The sequence below is a fragment of the Aegilops tauschii genome, chromosome 6, assembly GCF_002575655.3.
Source record: "Aegilops tauschii subsp. strangulata cultivar AL8/78 chromosome 6, Aet v6.0, whole genome shotgun sequence".
NCBI classification, from domain to species: Eukaryota; Viridiplantae; Streptophyta; class Magnoliopsida; order Poales; family Poaceae; genus Aegilops; species Aegilops tauschii.
The window spans coordinates 294,928,107-294,949,352 of record NC_053040.3 but is presented as its reverse complement, the minus strand read 5'-3'; the positions used below and the strand labels follow the sequence as shown (position 1 = coordinate 294,949,352).

The 21,246-nt window shown below is 46.1% G+C and overlaps 1 protein-coding gene across 1 annotated transcript; it reads left to right on the top strand.

Moving 5' to 3' along the window:
- Positions 1 to 1,689: 1,689 nt before the first annotated feature.
- Positions 1,690 to 3,857, top strand: LOC109768658 (cytochrome P450 86B1). Its single transcript, XM_020327405.4, has 2 exons — positions 1,690 to 3,399; positions 3,514 to 3,857. The coding sequence occupies exons 1-2, from the start codon at positions 1,860 to 1,862 to the stop codon at positions 3,522 to 3,524; spliced, it is 1,551 nt and encodes a 516-aa protein (XP_020182994.1). The 5' UTR covers positions 1,690 to 1,859; the 3' UTR covers positions 3,525 to 3,857.
- Positions 3,858 to 21,246: the final 17,389 nt, after the last annotated feature.

Genomic DNA, 21,246 nt, shown 5'->3' with positions numbered 1-21,246 from the left:
GGGGGCAGGTGGACCCCCTGTGGACCCCCGGACCCCTTTCGGCACTCCCGGTACAATACCGATAATGCCCGAAACTTTTCCAGCAAACAAAACAGGACTTCCTATATATAAATCTTTACCTCTGGGCCATTCCGAAGCTCCTCGTGACGTCCTGGATCTCATCTGGGACTCCGAGCAACATTCGATCACCAACATACATATCCCAATACTACTCTAGCGTCACCGAACGTTAAGCCTACGAATCCTATGGGTTCGAGAATCATGTAGACATGACCGAGACACCTCTCCGGTCAATAACCAATAGCGGGACCTGGATGCCCATATTGGTTCCCACATATTCCAAGAAGATCTTTTATCAGTTGAACCACTATGTTGAGGATTTGGTTAATCCCGTATGCAATTCCCTTTGTCCAGCAATATGTTACTTGCCCGAGATTCGATTGTTGGTATCTCCATACCTAGTTCAATCTCGTTACCAGCAAGTCTCTTTACTCGTTTCGTAATACAAGATCTCGTGACTAACTAATTAGCCACATTGCTTGCAAGCTCTTTACGATGTTGTATTACCGAGAGGGCCCAGAGATATCTCTCCGTCATACGGAGTGGCAAATCTCAGTCTCGATCCATGCAACACAACAAACACCTTCGGAAATACATGTAGAGCACCTTTATGATCACCCAGTTATGAAGTGTCATTTGATAGCAAACAAGGCATTCCTCCGATATCCGGGAGTGACATAATCTCATGGTCTAAGGAACTCATACTTGACATGAAGAAAGTTGTAGCAAATAACTAAACGTTATGATGCTAATCTTACGGTTGGGTCTGTCCATCACATCATTCTCCTAATGATGTGATCCCGTTATCAAATGACAACTCATGTCTATGGTTGGGAAACCTTAATCATCTTTGATCAACGACCTAGTTCAATAGAAGCTTACTAGGGACATGGTGTTGTCAATGTATTCACACATATATTTAAGTTTCCGGTCAATACAATTATAGTATGAATAATAAATATTTATCATGAACGGGAAATATGACAATAATCATTTTATTATTGCGTCTAGGGCCTATTTCCAACACATTCCAAATTGCTTATTAGCCGATGCAGTTTCTGTTGTCGTCCCTTCCTCTAGTCAGATTCAAGTGGATATTGAGAATCGCTTTGTCCGGTTGAAGAAAAATTTCACGAATAACTAGCACATCCGAGTCACCCGTGTAGTCATCAAGTAGCTCCGACACTTTGCTCAGTGGAGCGACACCAATTCTTCCCATAGCTGACGACTAACGGTTGTGACGGAAATACGGATCCATCTACAATGTGTGGCAGTGCGAGCAAAACCCATTGCGGTTCCAAACATCTTGAATATGCAGCGGAGCAATAACACTTATTCTTGGCGGGCGTAGGTTTTGACACTGTTCATGCTTTTGTCTTTATTGACACTATTATGTTGAATTTGTCTTTTATATTTCTCTACGTGTACTTTGAATTTTGCATCTAATTTTTTTAGGGATTGTAGACATGTACGTTGTGAACATCCGTAATTGTCTTTAATTTTTTTTGAAACATTTAAATTTAATTTTTTCAAATTAGTATCACGGGAGCATACAAGTGTGGTATCACATGATGTTCACCCGAGCGTCATGCACTTCCCTATAAATACGGGCGGTCACAAACACGATTCAAAACTTATCTGGAATGTACACCATGAAGCACGCCCACACCTAAGCCGGTGCAAGCTCGATCGCACACTTCAGTAGTTCACTACACGCAGTACGTGCTGCTTCTCTAGCAGCGTATACCTAACACATCTTCGTCGTCACCGTACTCTCACTCACACGCGGTTGGCCGGCGATGGCGGGTAGGGCGTTCGTGAACGCTGCGGTGCGCGCCATGCAGGAGTACGTGCGGGCGTCCGACCTGGCCCTGGCCGCCGCGGTGCTCTTCGCGTGCAACGCCGCCACGACCCGCCTCAAGTCGCGGGGCGGACCCATGCTGTGGCCGGTGTTCGGCATCATCCCCACCCTCTTCGCGCACCTCGACAACATCTACGACTGGGGCGCCGCCGCGCTAGCTCGCTCCGGGGGCACGTTCCCGTACCGCGGCATGTGGGGCGGGGGCTCTTCGGGCGTCATCACGTCCGTGCCGGCCAACGTCGAGCACGTGCTTAAGACCAACTTCTCCAACTACCCCAAAGGGCCCTACTACCGCGAGCGATTCGTGGAGCTGCTCGGCGACGGCATCTTCAACGCCGACGGCGAGGCGTGGCGCGCGCAGCGCCGCGCCGCCACAGCTGAGATGCACTCGGCGCAGTTCCTCGAGTTCTCGGCCAGGACCATCGAGCAACTGGTGCACGGCCGGCTGATCCCGCTGCTCCAGCAGCAGCAGAGCCAGGGTGGCGTGACCGTGGACCTCCAGGAGGTCCTCCTCCGGTTCACGTTCGACAACATCTGCGCCGCGGCGTTCGGGGTGGACGCCGGGTGCCTCGCGGACGGCCTCCCCGACGTGCCGTTCGCGCGCGCCTTCGAGCGCGCCACGGAGCTCTCCCTCGCCCGGTTCGTCACGCCGCCCTTCGTCTGGAAGGCCAAGCGGCTCCTCTGCGTCGGCGGCGAGCGACGCCTCGCGGAGGCCGCGCGCTCCGTGCGGGAGTTCGCCGAGCGTACCGTCTCCGAGCGCCGCACCGAGCTGCGCAAGCTCGGCAGCCTGCAAGGCCGCTGCGACCTCCTGTCCCGCCTCATGTCCTCCTCGACGGGCCACTCGGACGAGTTCCTCCGCGACTTCTGCATCAGCTTCATCCTCGCCGGGCGCGACACGAGCTCCGTCGCGCTCGTCTGGTTCTTCTGGCTCCTGGCGTCCCACCCCGACGCCGAGGCACGCGTCCTTGACGACGTGCGGGCCGCCCACGGAGACGTCGGGAAGATGGACTACCTCCACGCGGCGCTGACGGAGTCGATGCGCCTCTACCCGCCGGTGCCCGTGGACTTCAAGGAGGCGCTCCAGGACGACGTGCTCCCGGACGGCACGGCGATCCGCGCGCGCCAGCGGGTGATCTACAACACGTACGCGATCGGACGGGACCCGGCGGCGTGGGGGGAGGACTGCCTGGAGTTCCGCCCGGAGCGGTGGATGAAGGGCGGGGACTTTGCTGGCGGCGCCGAGAGCCCGTTCAAGTACGTGGTGTTCAACGCCGGGCCGAGGCTGTGCGTCGGCAAGCGGTTCGCGTACACGCAGATGAAGACTCTGGCGGCGGCGGTGCTGGAGACGTTCGCGGTGGAGGTGGCGCCCGGGCAGGCGGTGAAGCCCAAGCTCAACACCACGCTGTACATGAAGAACGGCCTCATGGTGAGCTTCAGGAGGAGGGAGCAGCAGCACGTCCATTGCACCACCGTGGCTGGTACTACGCATCAACTTTCAGTCCATCTCGTCTGACCACCCAAACAAACTGATTTATCACCAAATTTAATTTAACTAAGTTTTTTTTTCTCTCCTGATTTTTTGGATGGAACAGCGCAAGAATGATGGAAAGCTCACCATGCCCTGCTTTGAACAGAAGTAAACATAAAGGAATGTGATACAGATCTCTGAAGGTTCGGTTTCAACCATGCAGGCAATGTGATCAAGACGTACGAGACGAGTGTATAATTACTGCTACATATATTGCCTCTACTTTATATTTCTCTGCTCCTCTCTCCGCGTCTGTGTGCTCCTTGCTTTTCACCAATTATCGCGTCCACATGCAGCGTTGTGCATTCCGTCAATTTGGTTCGGTAAATACCGTTTCTCGTTAAATATGTTGTTATACATGAGTTTGGCGAATATTGTATTGATTTGGAATTCGATTTGATTTTGATATACTGACTTTTCATCGCTCGGGGTGAAGAATTATAATCCTTCACTCCCTCTATTTATTTAACATCATTTAGTTTTTTTATTACGTTGGAAGTCAAACAAGAATGTAAGAAAATATATATAGGTGGTAAAAAAAATATTTATATGACGCATAAAATTACGAACGTTAAGAGTATATCATAGAATATACATAAAAATGTAATTGTGTAGTCTTATGACTTGTTTTTCTTTTTTGCGCCAAATTTTACAAAGTGGATCAATTTGAACGTGACTATTTGTATAGCAAACATAGTTCTTAATGAAACGCCGTAAGAAAACCTCGGATGCAAACTAACTTATTCTGCATCAAAGCTGAGACAATTTGAAAATGAGGCAATAACATCTTAGTCTTGTTGGTGTATTTGCTAACTAAATAACATCGGCGAACACTAAGAAAAAGCAAATTAAACATATTTGACCAATAACATAACCAGTTTCCGTAGCACTTAGTGCGCAAGCCACAAAGTAGGCATTGAATTGCCCCCGCTCCCCCTTGTCAGGGCATACAAGCCGGTTCGATGGGCCACCCAGCCAGCTTGTATGCCGGAAAACTGCTCTTCGGAAGCCATCGAAAGAGTGGTGGAGGAGGAGATTGGGGGAGCGGCGGACGGGTGTGGTTCTTGCCCGGCGTCTGCCCTCGTTTATATAGAGGACGGACGGTAGGAGCTCGGCCGGCGTTGCGTTTAATGCCGTCCCGCTCATGAACGGACATGTGACCGAAGTAAATTTCTCAGCTTCCAAGCGGGGTTAATGGCGATATATGAATGCGGCGAGGAGGCGTGTTCAGCCGGGCGTGCAGTGGCCGGCGCCCTCGGCCGGCGCGCCGCTTCAATGGCGGAGGCAATGAGAGGTCGCGTTCGCCCTGAGCCGTCTTCAATGCGGAGCGGCGCGCTCTACACCGGCATGAATGCGGGCAGCTGGCGCCGAGCGGGAGCGCGCGCAGGAGGGTGGGAGGGTTTTTTTGGTGGGCCATGGCAGTCATAAGCGGGCATGGGAGCGGTCCGGAGTCCCGCAAAGCTCCCTCACTTTTATCATCGGTTTGCGGGAGAAATCACGTCCGGACTGCTTTACGGATTGATACAGGTCGGCGTTGGCTGGCTTCCGGGATCCGGACTGCCCGGTCCTGACGGTTGCGGGAGGTTTGCGGTCTGCCTTAAAGATGCCCTTATCTATATGTACATGAGACTAATAAATATCCAAATACTAGTACGGTACATGTAATTAATGTTCATCTCTGAGTTTGAGAAAATGCGATGGCAGCGAAAGGAAGAGGTTCGATCAGACTACATTTTCCTTTGCATCGCGCGATGGTGATCGATCGATCGATGTGCATGCATCATGCGATGGGGATCGATCAATCGATGCGCCGGAACTCGTGAGCCATGCATTCGTGTGGTGAAGCTGTATCCGTGATCCATCTACTACTGTTCGGTTGCTGACTAGCTTACATCAAGCAACAAATAAACAAGTTTGGACGAAAGCATTGTGTGCATCCAAGCTTTGTAAATTCGGTGTATCACCTAAACAAAAACATCCCAAAATGTCACGCCAGGGAAAAATAGAAAAAAATAGACTAGCGAATCGTCAAAAGTATGTTAACATCTCTTCTTGATACGGGCAATCACTTACAGAGCGGTTCAACTAGGCAATAGTCTGCAGAAGTTTCCTTTAACAACTGTAGGCTTTATCATGTTTAACATGGATTGAGAAATAACAATTCTTTGTTGATGGAGACATAGCAAAACCATAGATAGATAGATGGATGTACAAAGATCACGCGTTTAGATGTTTGTTGGATGATCCCCTCATCGCCGCCCTCGCCGCATCGCCGCTACCGGAGGGCCGGTCAGCGAAGCCGTGTCGGACCCCAGGAAGGTGGCGGCTGGGTGGATCCACCTCCTCACGCCCCCGGGCAACCCCCACCCCTCCACCACGCCCCTCGTCCCTACCCACGCGGCGGCAGCCTCCTGTTGGTCCGGCGACGCCGGATCCGGTCCTCCCGACGGCCTGCCTGCGCGGCTCCGGCCCGCCCCGTCCCCTGTCCATCCTCGGCTGCTGCTAACGCCACCACCCCTCCACCCCGCGCCATGCCCCCGCCCCCGCGGCGGCAGCTTCCTGTTGGTCCGGCGATGCCGGACCCGATCCTCCCCGACGGCCTACCCACGCTGCTCCGGCCAGCCCTGCCCCCGTCCATCCTGGGCCGTTGTGGGCGCCTCCCTCCTCCGCCCGCGGCCCCGGGACCCCACCCGGCGCGCCCTCCACCAGCTTAGAGACGCATGCGCCAAATGCGGTTCAAATGAACCTAACCGAGGAGAGGGCTGCCATGCGCACCAGGTGTAGCGGTCGGGTTGTTCTTCTCGGTGCAAATCTTTAGCATCGAAGGGTTGTTCATGGAGCTCAAGAGCAGGTGGGGACTGAGGGGGCATCTCAACCACACACCTCTCAAGAACAACTGCTTTTTCCTCGAGTTCGAGCGCAGAGGGGACCTCAAATTCATCCTCAAAATGGCCCATGGACACATCGCGGAGATGCCTTCCTGATGACCGGGGTGGACGGGAGCGCTAGTCCAGGCGACATGGAGATCACTCACATGTTGATCACGCTCTCGTGGCCGGTGGTCCAGGAGATTAGAGGAAAGCTTCAAGAAGTCCTATAGGTGCACACGAATGGAGAAGGTAAATTTTGGGGTGACTTTCTTAGGATCCGAATCAGCCATGATGTTGATAAACCCCTCTGTAATATCCTAGAATCCCATGACTTTGCTGAAAATGAAGTACTCTTCTTAGATGTCAAATACGAGAGGGTGCCTCGCTTTTGTAGTTTCTGTGTTCACTTGGGTCATAGCCAGCACAACTGTAAGCTGCCCGTAGATCTCCAAGAGATGAGGTCCTCGGGAGCAATGGTGCATCTTCTTTTACACATAATAACGATAAAGATAGCTATGTGGCTTCTGATGCCGACAGTGCTTGCCGATTCCTTCACTTCGAGTCAAATGGCTCGTGGGACGCAAAACAACATCGACAAGACTTGCTATAAAGAGGTACGATGAAATCCAGGAGGTGGTGTTGGCGAACCCTCTCGTGTACTCAGCGATTGACGTGGTGAATGCTATTAAGCTGGGAGCAGGGAAAAGCAAGTCCACGAGAACCCCTAAAACTTGGTCTAGACGGAGATGGGTCCCCCTTAGACTCGGTTCAACTTGTTGTAGACATGGTGGCCGGACAAGACTATCCTCCTAGTTTCGGGCCGGTTCCATCCTATGGTTTGGTCGTGGCTACTATCCCTACTGCAACCCTGATAATACCTATGACCCAGGCTGCTACTGTTCAAGTTCTTGTGCCTGCGAATGCTGACATGATGTTGTTGTCCCTACAACCACTTTGGTAGTGGTAGTTGGTACTAAAGCAGACATGACCGTTGTTGGCCTCACTGCTGCTACTTGTGAGCCGCGTTAGGGTTTTCCTCGGAGAGGAGAGGAGATGAAGTACAGTAGAGATAAGTGTTTCCCTCAGTGAGAACCAAGGTTTATCAAACCAATAGGAGAATCATGCAAAGCATCGTGAATAGCACCTACACACAAAAGCAAATACTTGCACCCAACACAGGCAAGAGGGTTGTCATTCCCCTTGGACTCGTTACTTGCAAGGATTAAATCTTGTATAGGTAGATGGATAAATTGCAAAGTAAAATAAAAGTAAATAAAGTGCAGCAAATGAATTTTGGTTTTTATAATATGGTAAAGGTAGACCCGGGGGGCCATAGTTTTCAGTAACGGCTTCTCTCTCGGACACATAGCATATGGTGGGTGAACAAATTATTGTTTGGCAATTGATAGAAAATCGCATAGTTATGACATATTCATGGTAATGATCATGTATATATGCATCACGTCTGAGACAAGTAGACCGACTCCTACCTACATCTACTACTATTACTCCACCAATCGATCGTTATCCAGCATGCATCTATGGTATTAAGTTCATGAAAAATGGAGTAACGCCTTAAGCAAGATGACATGATGTAGACAATGTAAACTCATTCAATATGAATAAACCCAATCATTTTACCCTTAATGGCAATAATACAAATACGTGTCTTGTCCCCTTCTGTCACTGGGATATAGAGCACCCCAAGATTGAACCCATTACAAAGCACCTCTTCCCCTGAAGATAAATCAATCTAGTTAGCCAAACCAAATGGATAGATCGGAGAGAAATACAAAGCTATAACAATCATGCATAATAAAGTTCAGAAAAGACACAATTACTTTCAAGTTTCAATGAATAATCTGATCATAAATCCACAATTCATCGGATCCCAACAAACACACCACAAAAGAAGATTACATAGGATAGAACACTAAGAAGATCGAGGAGAACATAGTATTGAAGATCAAAGAGAGAGAAGAAGCCATTTAGCTGTTGGGGAACGTAGTAATTTCAAAAAAAATCCTACGCACACGCAGGATAATGGTGATGCATAGCAACGAGAGGGGTGAGTGTTGTCTACGTACCCTCGTAGACCATAAGTGGAAGCGTTTATCAACGCGGTTGATGTAGTCGTACACCTTCACGATCCGTCCCGATCAAGTACCGAACGTACGGCACCTCCGCGTTCAGCACACGTTCAGCTCGATGACGTCCTCGCCTTCTTGATCCAGCAAGAGGGGCGAAGTAGTAGATGAGTTCCCGGCAGCACGACGGCGTGGTGACGGTGTTGGTGAAGAACAATCTCCGCAGGGCTTCACCTAAGCACTACGAAAACTATGACGGAGGATAAACTAAAGGGGACGGGGTAGCCGGCACACGGCTTGGTGTTTCTTGATGTGTCTTGGGTGCTAGCCCTGCCCCTCTATTTATATGTTGAGCCTTGGGGTCGAAACTTGGAGTAAAAGCCTCCACAAAGTCAGTTTCACTCGAAAGGCAAGAGTCCTTCTCGGACTCCAGGGCCAGACGCCAGGGTTCCCGGCGTCTGGACCTAGACGCCAGAGACCTTGGCGTCTGGCCCCTGGACTCCGCAAAACTTCCTTTTGCACTTTCAGAAAACCTCATGAGCTTTCCCCTTTGGCCCAGATAAAGTGTTCTCGTGCCCAAACATTTCGGGGAACATTCGGAACCCCTTCCGATGGATTCCGGAACCCTTCCGGAGATCAAAAACTACTATCCACATATCAATCTTTACTTTCGGACCATTCCGGAGTTCCTCGTCATATCCGTGATCTCATCCGAAACTCCGAACAACATTCGGTCACCAACATACATAACTCATAGTACTATATCGTCAACGAACGTTAAGCGTGCGGACCCTACGGGTTCGAGAACTATGTAGACATGACCGAGACACCTCTCTGGTCAATAACCAATAGCGGAACCTGGATGCCCATATTGGCTCCTACATATTGTACGAAGATCTTTATCGGTCAGACCGCATAACAACATATGTTGTTCCCTTTGTCATCGGTATGTTACTTGCCCGAGATTCGATCGTCGGTATCTCAATACCTAGTTCATTCTCGTTACCGGCAAGTCTCTTTACTCATTCCGTAATACATCATCCCGCAACTAACTCATTAGTTCCAATGCTTGCAAGGCTTAAGTGATGTGCATTACCGAGTGGGCCCAGAGATACCTATCCGACAATCGGAGTGACAAATCCTAATCTCGAAATACGCCAACCCAACAAGTACCTTCGGAGACACCTGTAGAGCACCTTTATAATCACCCAGTTACGTTGTGACGTTTGGTAGCACACAAAGTGTTCCTCCGGTAAACGGGAGTTGCATAATCTCATAGTCATAGGAACATGTATAAGTCATGAAGAAAGCAATAGCAACATACTAAACGATCAAGTGCTAAGCTAACGGAATGGGTCAAGTCAATCACATCATTCTCCTAATGCTGTGATCCCGTTAATCAAATGACAACTCATGTCCATGGCTAGGAAACTTAACCATCTTCGATTAACGAGCTAGTCAAGTAGAGGCATACTAGTGACACTATGTTTGTCTATGTATTCACACATGTACTAAGTTTCCGGTTAATACAATTCTAGCATGAATAATAAACATTTATCATGATATAAGGAAATAAATAATAACTTTATTATTGCCTCTAGGGCATATTTCCTTCAGTCTCCCACTTGCACTAGAGTCAATAATCTAGTTCACATCGCCATGTGATTTAACATCAATAGTTCACATCTTTATGTGGCTAACACCCATAGTTCACATCGACATGTGACCAACACCCAAAGGGTTTACTAGAGTCAATAATCTAGTTCACATCGCTATGTGATTAACACCCAAAGAGTACTAAGGTGTGATCATGATTTGCTTATGAGAGAAGTTTAGTCAACGGGTCTGCCACATTCAGATCCGTATGTATTTTGCAAATTTCTATGTCAACAATGCTCTGCACGGAGCTACTCTAGCTAATTGCTCCCTCTTTCAATATGTATCCAGATTGAGACTTAGATTCATCTGGATCAGTGTCAAAACTTGCATCGACGTAACCCTTTACGATGAACCTTTTGTCACCTCCATAACCGAGAAACATATCCTTATTCCACTAAGGATAATTTTGACCGCTGTCCAGTGATCTACTCCTGGATCACTATTGTACAACCTTGCTAAACTCAGTGTAGGGTATACAATAGTTCTGGTACACAGCATGGCATACTTTATAGAACCTATGACTGAGGCATAGGGAATGACTTTCATTCTCTTTCTATCTTCTGTCGTGGTCGGGCTTTGAGTCTTACTCAATTTCACACCTTGTAACACAGGCAAGAACTCTTTCTTTGACTGTTCTATTTTGAACTACTTCAAAATCTTGTCAAGGTATGTACTCATTGAAAAAACTTATCAAGCGTCTTGATCTATCTCTATAGATCTTGATGCTCAATATGTAAGCAGCTTCACCGAGGTCTTTCTTTGAAAAACTCCTTTCAAACACTCCTTTATGCTTTGCAGAATAATTCTACATTATTTCCGATCAACAATATGTCATTCACATATACTTATCAGAAATGTTGTAGTGCTCCCACTCACTTTCTTGTAAATACAGGCTTCACCGCAAGTCTGTATAAAACTATATGCTTTGATCAACTTATCAAAGCGTATATTCCAACTCCGAGATGCTTGCACCAGTCCATAGATGGATCGCTGGAGCTTGCATATTTTGTTAGCACCTTTAGGATTGACAAAACCTTCTGGTTGCATCATATACAACTCTTCTTTAATAAATCCATTAAGGATTGCAGTTTTGTTATCCATTTGCTAGATTTCATAAAATGCGGCAATTGCTAACATGATTCGGACAGACTTTAAGCATCGATACGAGTGAGAAAATCTCATCGTAGTCAACACCTTCAACTTTGTCAAAAACCTTTTTCGACAAGTCTAGCTTTGTAGATAGTAACACAACTATCAGCGTCCGTCTTCCTCTTGAAGATCCATTTATTTTCTATGGCTTGCCGATCAACGGGCAAGTCAACCAAAGTCCATACTTTGTTCTCATATATGGATCCCATCTCAGATTTCATGGCCTCAAACCATTTCGCAGAATCTGGGCTCATCATCGATTCCTCATAGTTCGTAGGTTCGTCATGGTCAAGTAACATGACCTCCAGAATAGGATTACCGTACCACTCTGGTGCGGATCTCACTTTGGTTGACCTACGAGGTTCGGTAGTAACTTGATCTGAAGTTACATGATCATCATCATTAGCTTCCTCACTAATTGGTGTAGGAGTCACAGGAACAAATTTCTGTGATGAACTACTTTCCAATAAGGGAGCAGGTACAGTTACCTCATCAAGTTCTACTATCCTCCCACTCACTTATTTCGGGAGAAACTCGTTCTCTACAAAGGATCCATTCTTAGCAAGGAATGTCTTGCCTTCGGATCTGTGATAGAAGGTGTACCCAACAGTCTCCTTTGGGTATCCTATGAAGACACATTTTTCCGATTTGGGTTTGAGCTTATAAGGATGAAACTTTTTTCACATAAGCATTGCAACCCCAAACTTTAAGAAACGACAACTTTGGTTTCTTGCCAAACCACAGTTCATATGGTGTCGTCTTAACGGATTTAGATGGTGCCCTACTTAACGTGAATGCAGCTGTCTCTAATGCATAACCCCAAAACGATAGTGGTAGATCGGTAAGAGACATCATAGATCGCACCATATCTAATAAAGCACGGTTACGATGTTCGGACACACCATTACGCAGTGGTGTTCCAGGTGGCGTGAGTTGCGAAACTATTCCGCATTGTTTCAAATGAAGATCAAACTCATAACTCAAATATTCTCCTCCACGATCAGATCGTAGAAACTTTATTTTTTTGTTATGATGATTTTCCAGTTCACTATGAAATTCTTTGAACTTTTCAAATGTTTCAGACTTATGTTTCATTAAGTAGATATACCCATATCTGCTCAAATCATCTGTGAAGGTCAGAAAATAATGATACCCGCTGCGAGCCTCAACAATCATCAGATTGCATACATCAGTATGTATTATTTCCAATAAGTCAGTTGCTCGCTCCATTGTTCCGGAGAACGGAGTCTTTAGTCATCTTGCCCATAAGGCATGGTTCGCAAGCATCAAGTGATTCCAAAATCCCATCAGCATGGAGTTTCTTCATGCGCTTTACACCAATATGACCTAAACGGCAGTGCCACAAATGAGTTGCACTATCATTATTAACTTTGCATCTTTTGGCTTCAATATTATGAATATGTGTATCACTACGATCGAGATCCAACAAACCATTTTCATTGGGTGTATGACCATAGAAGGTTTTATTCATGTAAATAGAACAACAATTATTCTCTAACTTAAATGAATATCTGTATTGCAATAAACATGATCAAATCATATTCATGCTCAACGCAAACACCAAATAACACTTATTTAGGTTCAACACTAATCCCGAAAGTGTAGGGAGCGTGCGATGATGATCATATCAATCTTGGAACCACTTCCAACACACATCGTCACTTCATCCTTAACTAGTCTCTGTTATTCTGCAATTCTTGTTTCGAGTTACTACTCTTAGTAACTGAACCAATATCAAATACCGAGGGGTTGCTACGAACACTAGTAAAATACACATCAATAATCTGTATATCAAATATACCTTTGTTCACTTTGCCATCCTTCTTATCCGCCAAATACTTGGGGCAGTTCCGCTTCCAGTGACCAGTCCCTTTGCAGTAGTAGCACTTAGTCTCAGGCTTAGGTACAGACTTGGGCTTCTTCACTTGAGTAGCAACTTGCTTGTCGTTCTTCTTGAAGTTCCCCTTCTTCCCTTTGCCCTTTTCTTGAAACGAGTGGTCTTGTCAACCATCAACACTTGATGCTTTTCTTGATTTCGACCTTCATCGATTTCAGCATCACGAAGAGCTTGGGAATCGTTTCCGTTTATCCCTTGCATATTATAGTTCATCACGAAGTTCTAGTAACTTGGTGATAGTGACTAGAGAACTCTGTCAATCACTATCTTATCTGGAAGATTAACTCCCACTTGATTCAAGTGATTGTAGTACTCAGACATTCTGAGCACATGCTCACTAGCTGAGCAATTCTCCTCCATCTTGTAGGCAAAGTACTGTCAGAGGTCTCATACCTCTCGACACGGGCATGAGTATGAAATACCAATTTCAACTCTTGGAACATCTTATATGCTCCGTGGCGTTCAAAACATTTTTTTGAAGTCCCGGTTCTAAGCCGTAAAGCATGGTGCACTAAACTATCAAGTAGTTATCATACCGAGCTTTGTCAAACGTTCATAACGTCTGCATATGCTCCTGCAATAGGTCTATCACTTAGCGGTGCATCAAGGACATAATTCTTCTGTGCAGCAATGAGGATAATCCTCAGATCATGGATCCAATCCGCATCATTGCTACTAACATCTTTCAACTTAGTTTTCTCTAGGAACATATCAAAATATAAACAGGGAGCAACAACGCGAGCTATTGATCTACAACATAGTTATGCAAATACTATCAGGTACTAAGTTCATGATAAATTTAAGTTCAATTAATCATATTACTTAAGAACTCCCACTTAGATAGATATCGCTCTAATCATCTAAGTGATCACGTGATCCAAATCAACTAAACCATAACTGATCATCACGTGAAATGGAGTAGTTTTCAATGGTGAACATCACTATGTTGATCATATCAACTATATGATTCACGCTCGACCTTTCGGTCTCAGTGTTCCGAGGCCATATCTGCATATGCTAGGCTCGTCAAGTTTAACCTGAGTATTTTGCGTGTGCAAAACTGGCTTGCACCCGTTGTAGATGGACGTAGAGCTTATCACACCCGATCATCACGTGGTGTCTGGGCACGACGAACTTTGGCAACGGTGCATACTCAGGGAGAACACTTTTATCTTGAAATTTAGTGAGAGATCATCTTATAATGCTACCGTCAATCAAAGCAAAATAAGATGCATAAAAGATAAACATAACATGCAATCAATATAAGTGATATGATATGGCCATCATTATCTTCTGCTTGTGATCTCCATCTCCGAAGCACCGTCATGATCACCATCGTCACCGACGAGACACCTTGATCTCCATCGTAGCATCGTTGTCGTCTCGCCAACTATTGCCCCACCCCTTCTCTTTCCTCTCACGCACGCAAACACCGCCCGAAGCACGCCCGACGCCGCCGCGGTTCCGATCCTCTCGGGATCGTGATCCCGAGACGCCCCCTTGCCCAAGTTGATGCCCTATATAAACCCAGCTCCCTCCTCTCTCGACCCCCCTAAAACCCTAAGCTCAACTCCACCCGTAGCTCGCGCCCTCGCCGAACGCATCTCGCCGCCGCCGCCTTGGTTCGCCGCCGTTTCTGCCACCGGTGAGCACCCCCTGCCCATCCAAGCTACTCCACCCGCACCGCCACTTCATCTCGCACCTCCCTGACATCCTCTCGTCGCCCAGGAACCGCCGGAGCCGTCGCCCCCGAGCTTGACCGCCGCTCGCCGGAGCTGCAGCTCACCAGGGAGCCGCCGCCGTTGCCCCGATCACCACAGTCGCCCCCGAGCTCCACTGACTCCATCCCCGACCTCCCCTCGAACTGCCGCACCCGCCCGACGACTTCGCCGCCGCCCCGGACCACCGGAGCACCCCCGCCACCAATGCCCGGGCCCACCTCGCCGTCGACCGCCGCTGTAAGCCACCGGACTCCCCACCACTGTCTGATTTCCAATCTAGGGCCTAGATTAGATCACGCGAAGAGTTTGGTTTTTCTTTAGTAGACCGGTTTTAGTTTTGGTTTAGAATGGTTTATTTTAAGTTGCGGTTTAGTTAGGCCGGCCCGATTGGTTTATCTCTGTTAGCCCGTGGACGCATTGGTTTATTAAACGCTTAGGCGCTGTTTAGTTTTAGAACGCTCACTGTTTCGGCCCGTTAGCGTGTTAGTTTTATTTTTGTTTCTGTTTTAAAACAGAATAGTTCCAATCTTGAAAAATCTATATCTTTTAGGTTATTTATTATTTTTAGTTGATTCTTTTTTGTTAGTTTACAAATTTCCTATAGTTTCTGTAGAAAATAGATTCGGCCATGTTTTAGTTTTAAAAAAATTGTTTATATTAGTTTTAGTCAGAATAGTATTTCTGCTATAAATTGAGCTAGGATTAATTTTGTTAGTGATTCTTTTTGTCACTGCTTTGTTTTGACGTTGCCTAGCAGTAGGAATTTATTTCGGTATTTTTAGTCTTTATTAAAAATAGTTTTACTCGAAAACAAGCTTTTCTAGTTTTTTTAGCTTGCTGCTGTTTTCTGTTGTTCTAGTTATTTTAAAATTGTATTTTACCTCTGTTATAATTTTTTTAGATTAGTTTCTGTAGCTACAGAGGATGAACTTTTATTTACAGTAGAATATTTTCTTTTCTTGCTAGCTGTTGGCTTGGAGTTCTTCGAGTTTTTTTGGTTTTGGTTTGATTGCTTTTGTGTGATTTATGTTAGCATGTTGTTATGTTAAGTGATTGTATGTTTGTATGCTTATATGATTATTGTTTGCTTCGATAGAATTTCCGGAGTGCGAAGCCTGCTATTTCGAGTCGCTAGCTTTCGAAGACCGTCAGCCACGCAAGTCATTTGATCATGTTTTACAATACCTATGATTTTGTTGCATTAGAATTATTCCTCCCCACCATGCATGCAGTAGGAGAATTTTAAGTTATGTTCTTGAGTAGTGTCATGAGGTAGGATGAACCCAATTCCCCTTGTTATCATTGCCCGGGACGATGTAGTTCATTTTGCTATGCTCGTAGACGGGGTTGGTTGAGAGATTCATAAGGGAGATGTGAGAGTCAAGAAGATGACAACCCCATGACTTCAAGCTCAAGATGGACTTCAAATTCACTACTGGGTGGAGGACGGTTGACGGGCACCCTGGAGAAACCAGCGGATGGCCGGGATGCATGGAGAAGTGCCATGACATCTTGCGGAAAGCTTCACCCAGCCACGAAGAGATGGATGGATACACCTTGACCGGAAGCTTACCTGTGCAGCCGCAAGCCATTATGGGCTCTGGCTGGGTTGACCTTAGGCGTGACTCTGGACGGACGGTGCCAGCAGATGTAGAAGAACGGTAGGACATGGATGGGCACCGGCAGTGCCCAGAGAAACTCTACGGAAGACCATGTTTCGTTCGTCCCGTCTTCAAACACCAAGCAGTGCGAGGACATAAAGGAGGGAACGATTCTTGCGGGTAAAGTGCACAAGACTCTGCAGAGTAAAAACCTAATTGATTAGCCGTGTCCCCAATTACGGACATTTGAGCCTTTGGAATTGGAGTATTTCGGAAATCTCAACACAGAACTTAATAAACTAATTGAGGGGTTATTTAATAATTGGGAATGAGACATTGGTTGGCGGAACCATCTCGATAACAACCAACATTTTGTAGTAATTGCAAGCAAGTCCTTTGTTGTAGGGAAAAACTGGCTTTTTTGCAAAAACATAAAACTTAGAGCCCCGTAGCCAAATTGCATATTGTGTTAGCATTATTATTGTTGTTCTCTCTATGACTTGCCGGCATATTCAAAATGCTGACCTACACGGCTGCAACGTCTTATGTTGTAGAGGAGTTTTCCGACCAGGAGTGAGGCTACGATCCACGCTTGGCGATTGCCCTATGGAGTCGGGTGGACTCGCTATTTGTCTACGCTTCCGCAGCTTTATTTAGTTTATTTCTCATGAGTTGGCCTTCGGCCGAATTTATTATGATGTAATAAAGACTCGATATGAGAATTGTGTAATAAATTCAGGTGTGATTGAACTTTGAATCTTTTCATCAATGTACTGTGTGTGCCAGCATGATCTTAGGATGGTACAGCTACACAGAGACTTGACCGATTTTGGGTCGGGTCGCTACACTTTATTATTGCCTCTAGGGCATATTTCCTTCATTAGCAACTAGCTATGGACCCCTAGGTCTGTGGTGAACTACTCACGCATCATAGGAAGGCAACAAGGATGATGTAGAAGCCCTCCATGAGCGATTCCCTGTAACAACTCTCATGTCATGCTACAGTAAACCCATGCTAATGGTGCCATGTCATCACAATTAATTCCGCTAAACCTCGCTTTGATCCAAACCTAGGTCAAATTCAAATTTAAAATAAAGTCAAAAATAATATTTCTTCAACAGTAAAACAAAGATGTTGGTAATATTTTAAATAATTCCAGAGTATTTGTCATGAAGAAATCACCCATTTTGGAATTACCAAACTGCCCATAGAAATATTTTAAAGTGGGCCAATAGCACTTACTTGAAACACTTAAATGCAAACATAAATTGAAATGTTTCCAAATGACCTAAAACTTTGTGGGACTTTTCAAAATAATGTGTAGGATTTGTGTGCAAGTTTCATTTGCAACTAAAGTTGATTAAGTATAGAAATAAATGAAGAAACAGAAAAGAAAAGAAAAAAAAAGAAAGAAAAGTCCTAGCCGCTACTGTGCCACTGGGCCTAAGTGCTACAGTGCACAAAGGCCCAGCCCACGGCGGCCTTCTACTTCCACTAGACAGGGGAAGGCAGAGCCATGGTCGTGGTCTCTGCTCGCCCGTCCACGCGCCCGTGTTGCCTTGCGTCCATCCCCCGCATCCACAACGACTACAAGGCCGCACCCTCGACCCCCCTACAAACCCTAGTCAACCCACTTCCCCCTTCTCGCTCACCCTCATCATTTCCTCGTCACCCCGGCGTACATGTCGCCATGCCACCGTCGTTGACGCACACCGGAGCAACCCCGAGCTGCGCCTGGTTGTCCGGAAGCTCCGTCGCCCTCCCCTTCGTCATCTACGCCCATGGATCAGAGCCGTGAAGCGCCACCGCCGTCGCTCGCATCGTCTTCTCCCCATCGGCCCTGCCACTGCCTCGCTGTCGTCCAACTACTCCGGCGCCTCCTCGACCTCCCCGAGCACACCATTCGCCCTGCAGTGAGCTCCTCTCCCCGCCTCCCCCATTTTCCCCTTTGATCCGCCATTGTATCAACGTCTCCGCGCTTTGGTTGCCATGGCCGATGCTCGTGCATGCGCCCACGCCCTCTTACGCTCACCGCACCCCCGCGCGACCCCTGCCCCTATGTGCTTGGCGCTCTGGCCGCGCCCAGCGCACGCACGCACCCAGGGCTGCGCCCCGCTACGGCCGCTCTCTTAGTGCATCTGTTGCATGACAATCTCTACTCCTTGCATTGACATCAATTGATGGGCATCTCCATAACCCGTTGATTAGCCTCGTCGATATGAGACTTTCTCCTTTTTGTCTTCTCCATATTAATCTCTACCACTGTATTCTATTCCACCCATAGTGTTATATCCATGGCTTGCGCTCATGTATTGCGTGGGGGTTGAAAAAGCTAAAGCGCGTTAAAAAGTATGAACCAATTGCTTGGCTAACACCGGGGCAGTGCATGATTTATACTTTGTGTTAAGAAGATGGGGCGTGACAATGCTATATGATTTTGTAGGGATAGTGTCCTTTAGCATTTTTATTTTCAAAGACATGATTGTTTGTTGGTATGCCTGAGTATTGATGTCTTTATGTCAAATTATAGAATATTGCTTTGAATCATTCGGATCTAAATATTCATACAATAAAAGAAAGATTGCATGATGAACATGTTAGGTAGCATCCCACATCAAAAAATCCATTTTTATCATTTACCTATGGTACTTGTGAGTTGCATTGGGATTTCCCCGAAGAGGAGAGGATGATGTAGTACAATAGAGATAAGTATCTCCTCACTTATGAAACCAAGGTTATCAATCCAGTAGGAGAACGAAGCAACACTATGTAAACAGCACCTGCACACAAACTACAAATACTTGCAACCCAACGTCTAGAGGGGTTATCAATCCCTCAATGGTTATGAGCAAGATTAAATTGCATAGTTTTTGATAGATAGATCGGACAAAAATACAAAATGAAATAAATAAAAGGAAATTGCAGCAAGGTATTTTAAGTTTTAATATACCATAAAAGATAGACCTGGGGCCATAGTTTTCACTAGAGGCTTCTCTCATAAAAATAGCATACGGTCGGTAAACAAATTACTGTTGGGCAATTGATAGAAAAGCAAATAATTATGACGATATCCAAGGCAACTATCATACATAGGCATCACGTCTGAGACAAGTAGACCGAAACAATTCTACATTTACTACTATTACTCCACACATCGATCGCTATCCAGCATGCATCTACTGTATTAGGTTCATGGAAGAATGGAGTAACGCCTTAAGCAACATGACATGATGTAGACAAGATAAACTCACGTATGAATAAACCCCGTCTTTTTAACCTTAATAATAATACGTCCATTTTGCATTATGTTTTCTTACTGTTATTTATAATGTTTTTATTCATAATAATGCTTTTTAGAGTAATTCTAATGCCTTTTCTCTCATAATTTACAAGGTACACACAAAGAGGGAGAATTCCGGCAGCTGGAAATCTGGACCTGCAAAAGCTACGTCAGGCCACCTATTCTGCACAACTCCAAACAAGCTGAAACTTGACGGAGATTTTTTACGGAATTTATAAGAATTATTGGAGAAAATAACTACCAGAGGGGGCCCACTAGGTGGGCACAACCCACGTGGGCGCGCCAGGGAACCCAGGCGCGCCCTGGTGGGTTGTGCCCTCCTCGGCCCACCTCCGGTGCCCATCTTCTGGTATATAAGTCATTTTGACCTAGAAAAAAAATAAGGAGAGGACTTTCGGGATGGAGGGCCGCCGTCTCGAGGCGGAACTTGTGCAGGAGCACGTTTGCCCTCTAGCAGAGCGATTCCGTCGGGGGAACTTCCCTCCCGCAGGAGGAAATCATCGTCCTCATCATCACCAACAACTCTCCCATCTTGGGGGGGGGGGGGCAATCTCCATCAACATCTTCAACATCACCATCTCATCTCAAACCCTAGTTCATCTCTTGTGTTCAATCTTCTTACCGAAACTATAGATTGGTGCTTGTCGGTGACTAGTAGTGTTGATTACATCTTGTAGTTGATTACTATATGGTTCATTTGGTGGAAGATTATATGTTCAGATCCATTATGTTATTTAATACTCCTCTGATCATGAACATGTTTATCATTTGTGAGTCGTTACTTTTGTTCTTGAGGTCACTGGAGAAATCATGTTGTAAGTAATCATGTGAACTTGATATGTGTTCAATATTTTGATAGTATGTATGTTCTTATTCCCTTAGTGGTGTCATGTGAACGTCGACTACATGACACTTCACCATAGTTGGGCCTAAGGGAATGCATTGTGGAGTAGCAATTAGATGATGGGTTGCGAGAGTGACAAAAGCTTAAACCCCAGTTTATGCGCTATTCCGTAAGGGGCCGATTGGATCCAAAAGTTTAATGTTATGGTTAGAATTTATTATTAATACTTTTCTCGTAGTTGCGGATGCTTGCGGGAGGGTTAATCATAAGTAGGAGGTTTATTCCGGTAAGAACAACACCTAAGCACCGGTCCACCCACATATCAAATTATCAAAGTAGCGAACATGAATTAAACCAACATGATGAAAGTGACTAGTTGAAATTCCCGTGTACCCTCAAGAACGCTTTACTTATCATAAGAGATTGTTTTGGCCTGTCCTTTGCCTCAAAAGGATTGGGCTACCTTGCTGCATATTTGTTACTACTATCGTTACTTGCTCATTACAAATTATATTGCTATCAAACTACTCCGCTACTTACAATTTCAGCACTTGCATACATTACCTTACTGAAAACTACTTGTCATTTCCTTCTGCTCCTCATTGGGTTCGACACTCTTACTTATCGAAGAGAGCTACAATTGATC

Excerpts from the sequence above, each read along its gene's own strand:
- LOC109768658 (XM_020327405.4), top strand. The coding sequence starts at position 1,860 with ATGGCGGGTAGGGCGTTCGTGAACGCTGCGGTGCGCGCCATGCAGGAG.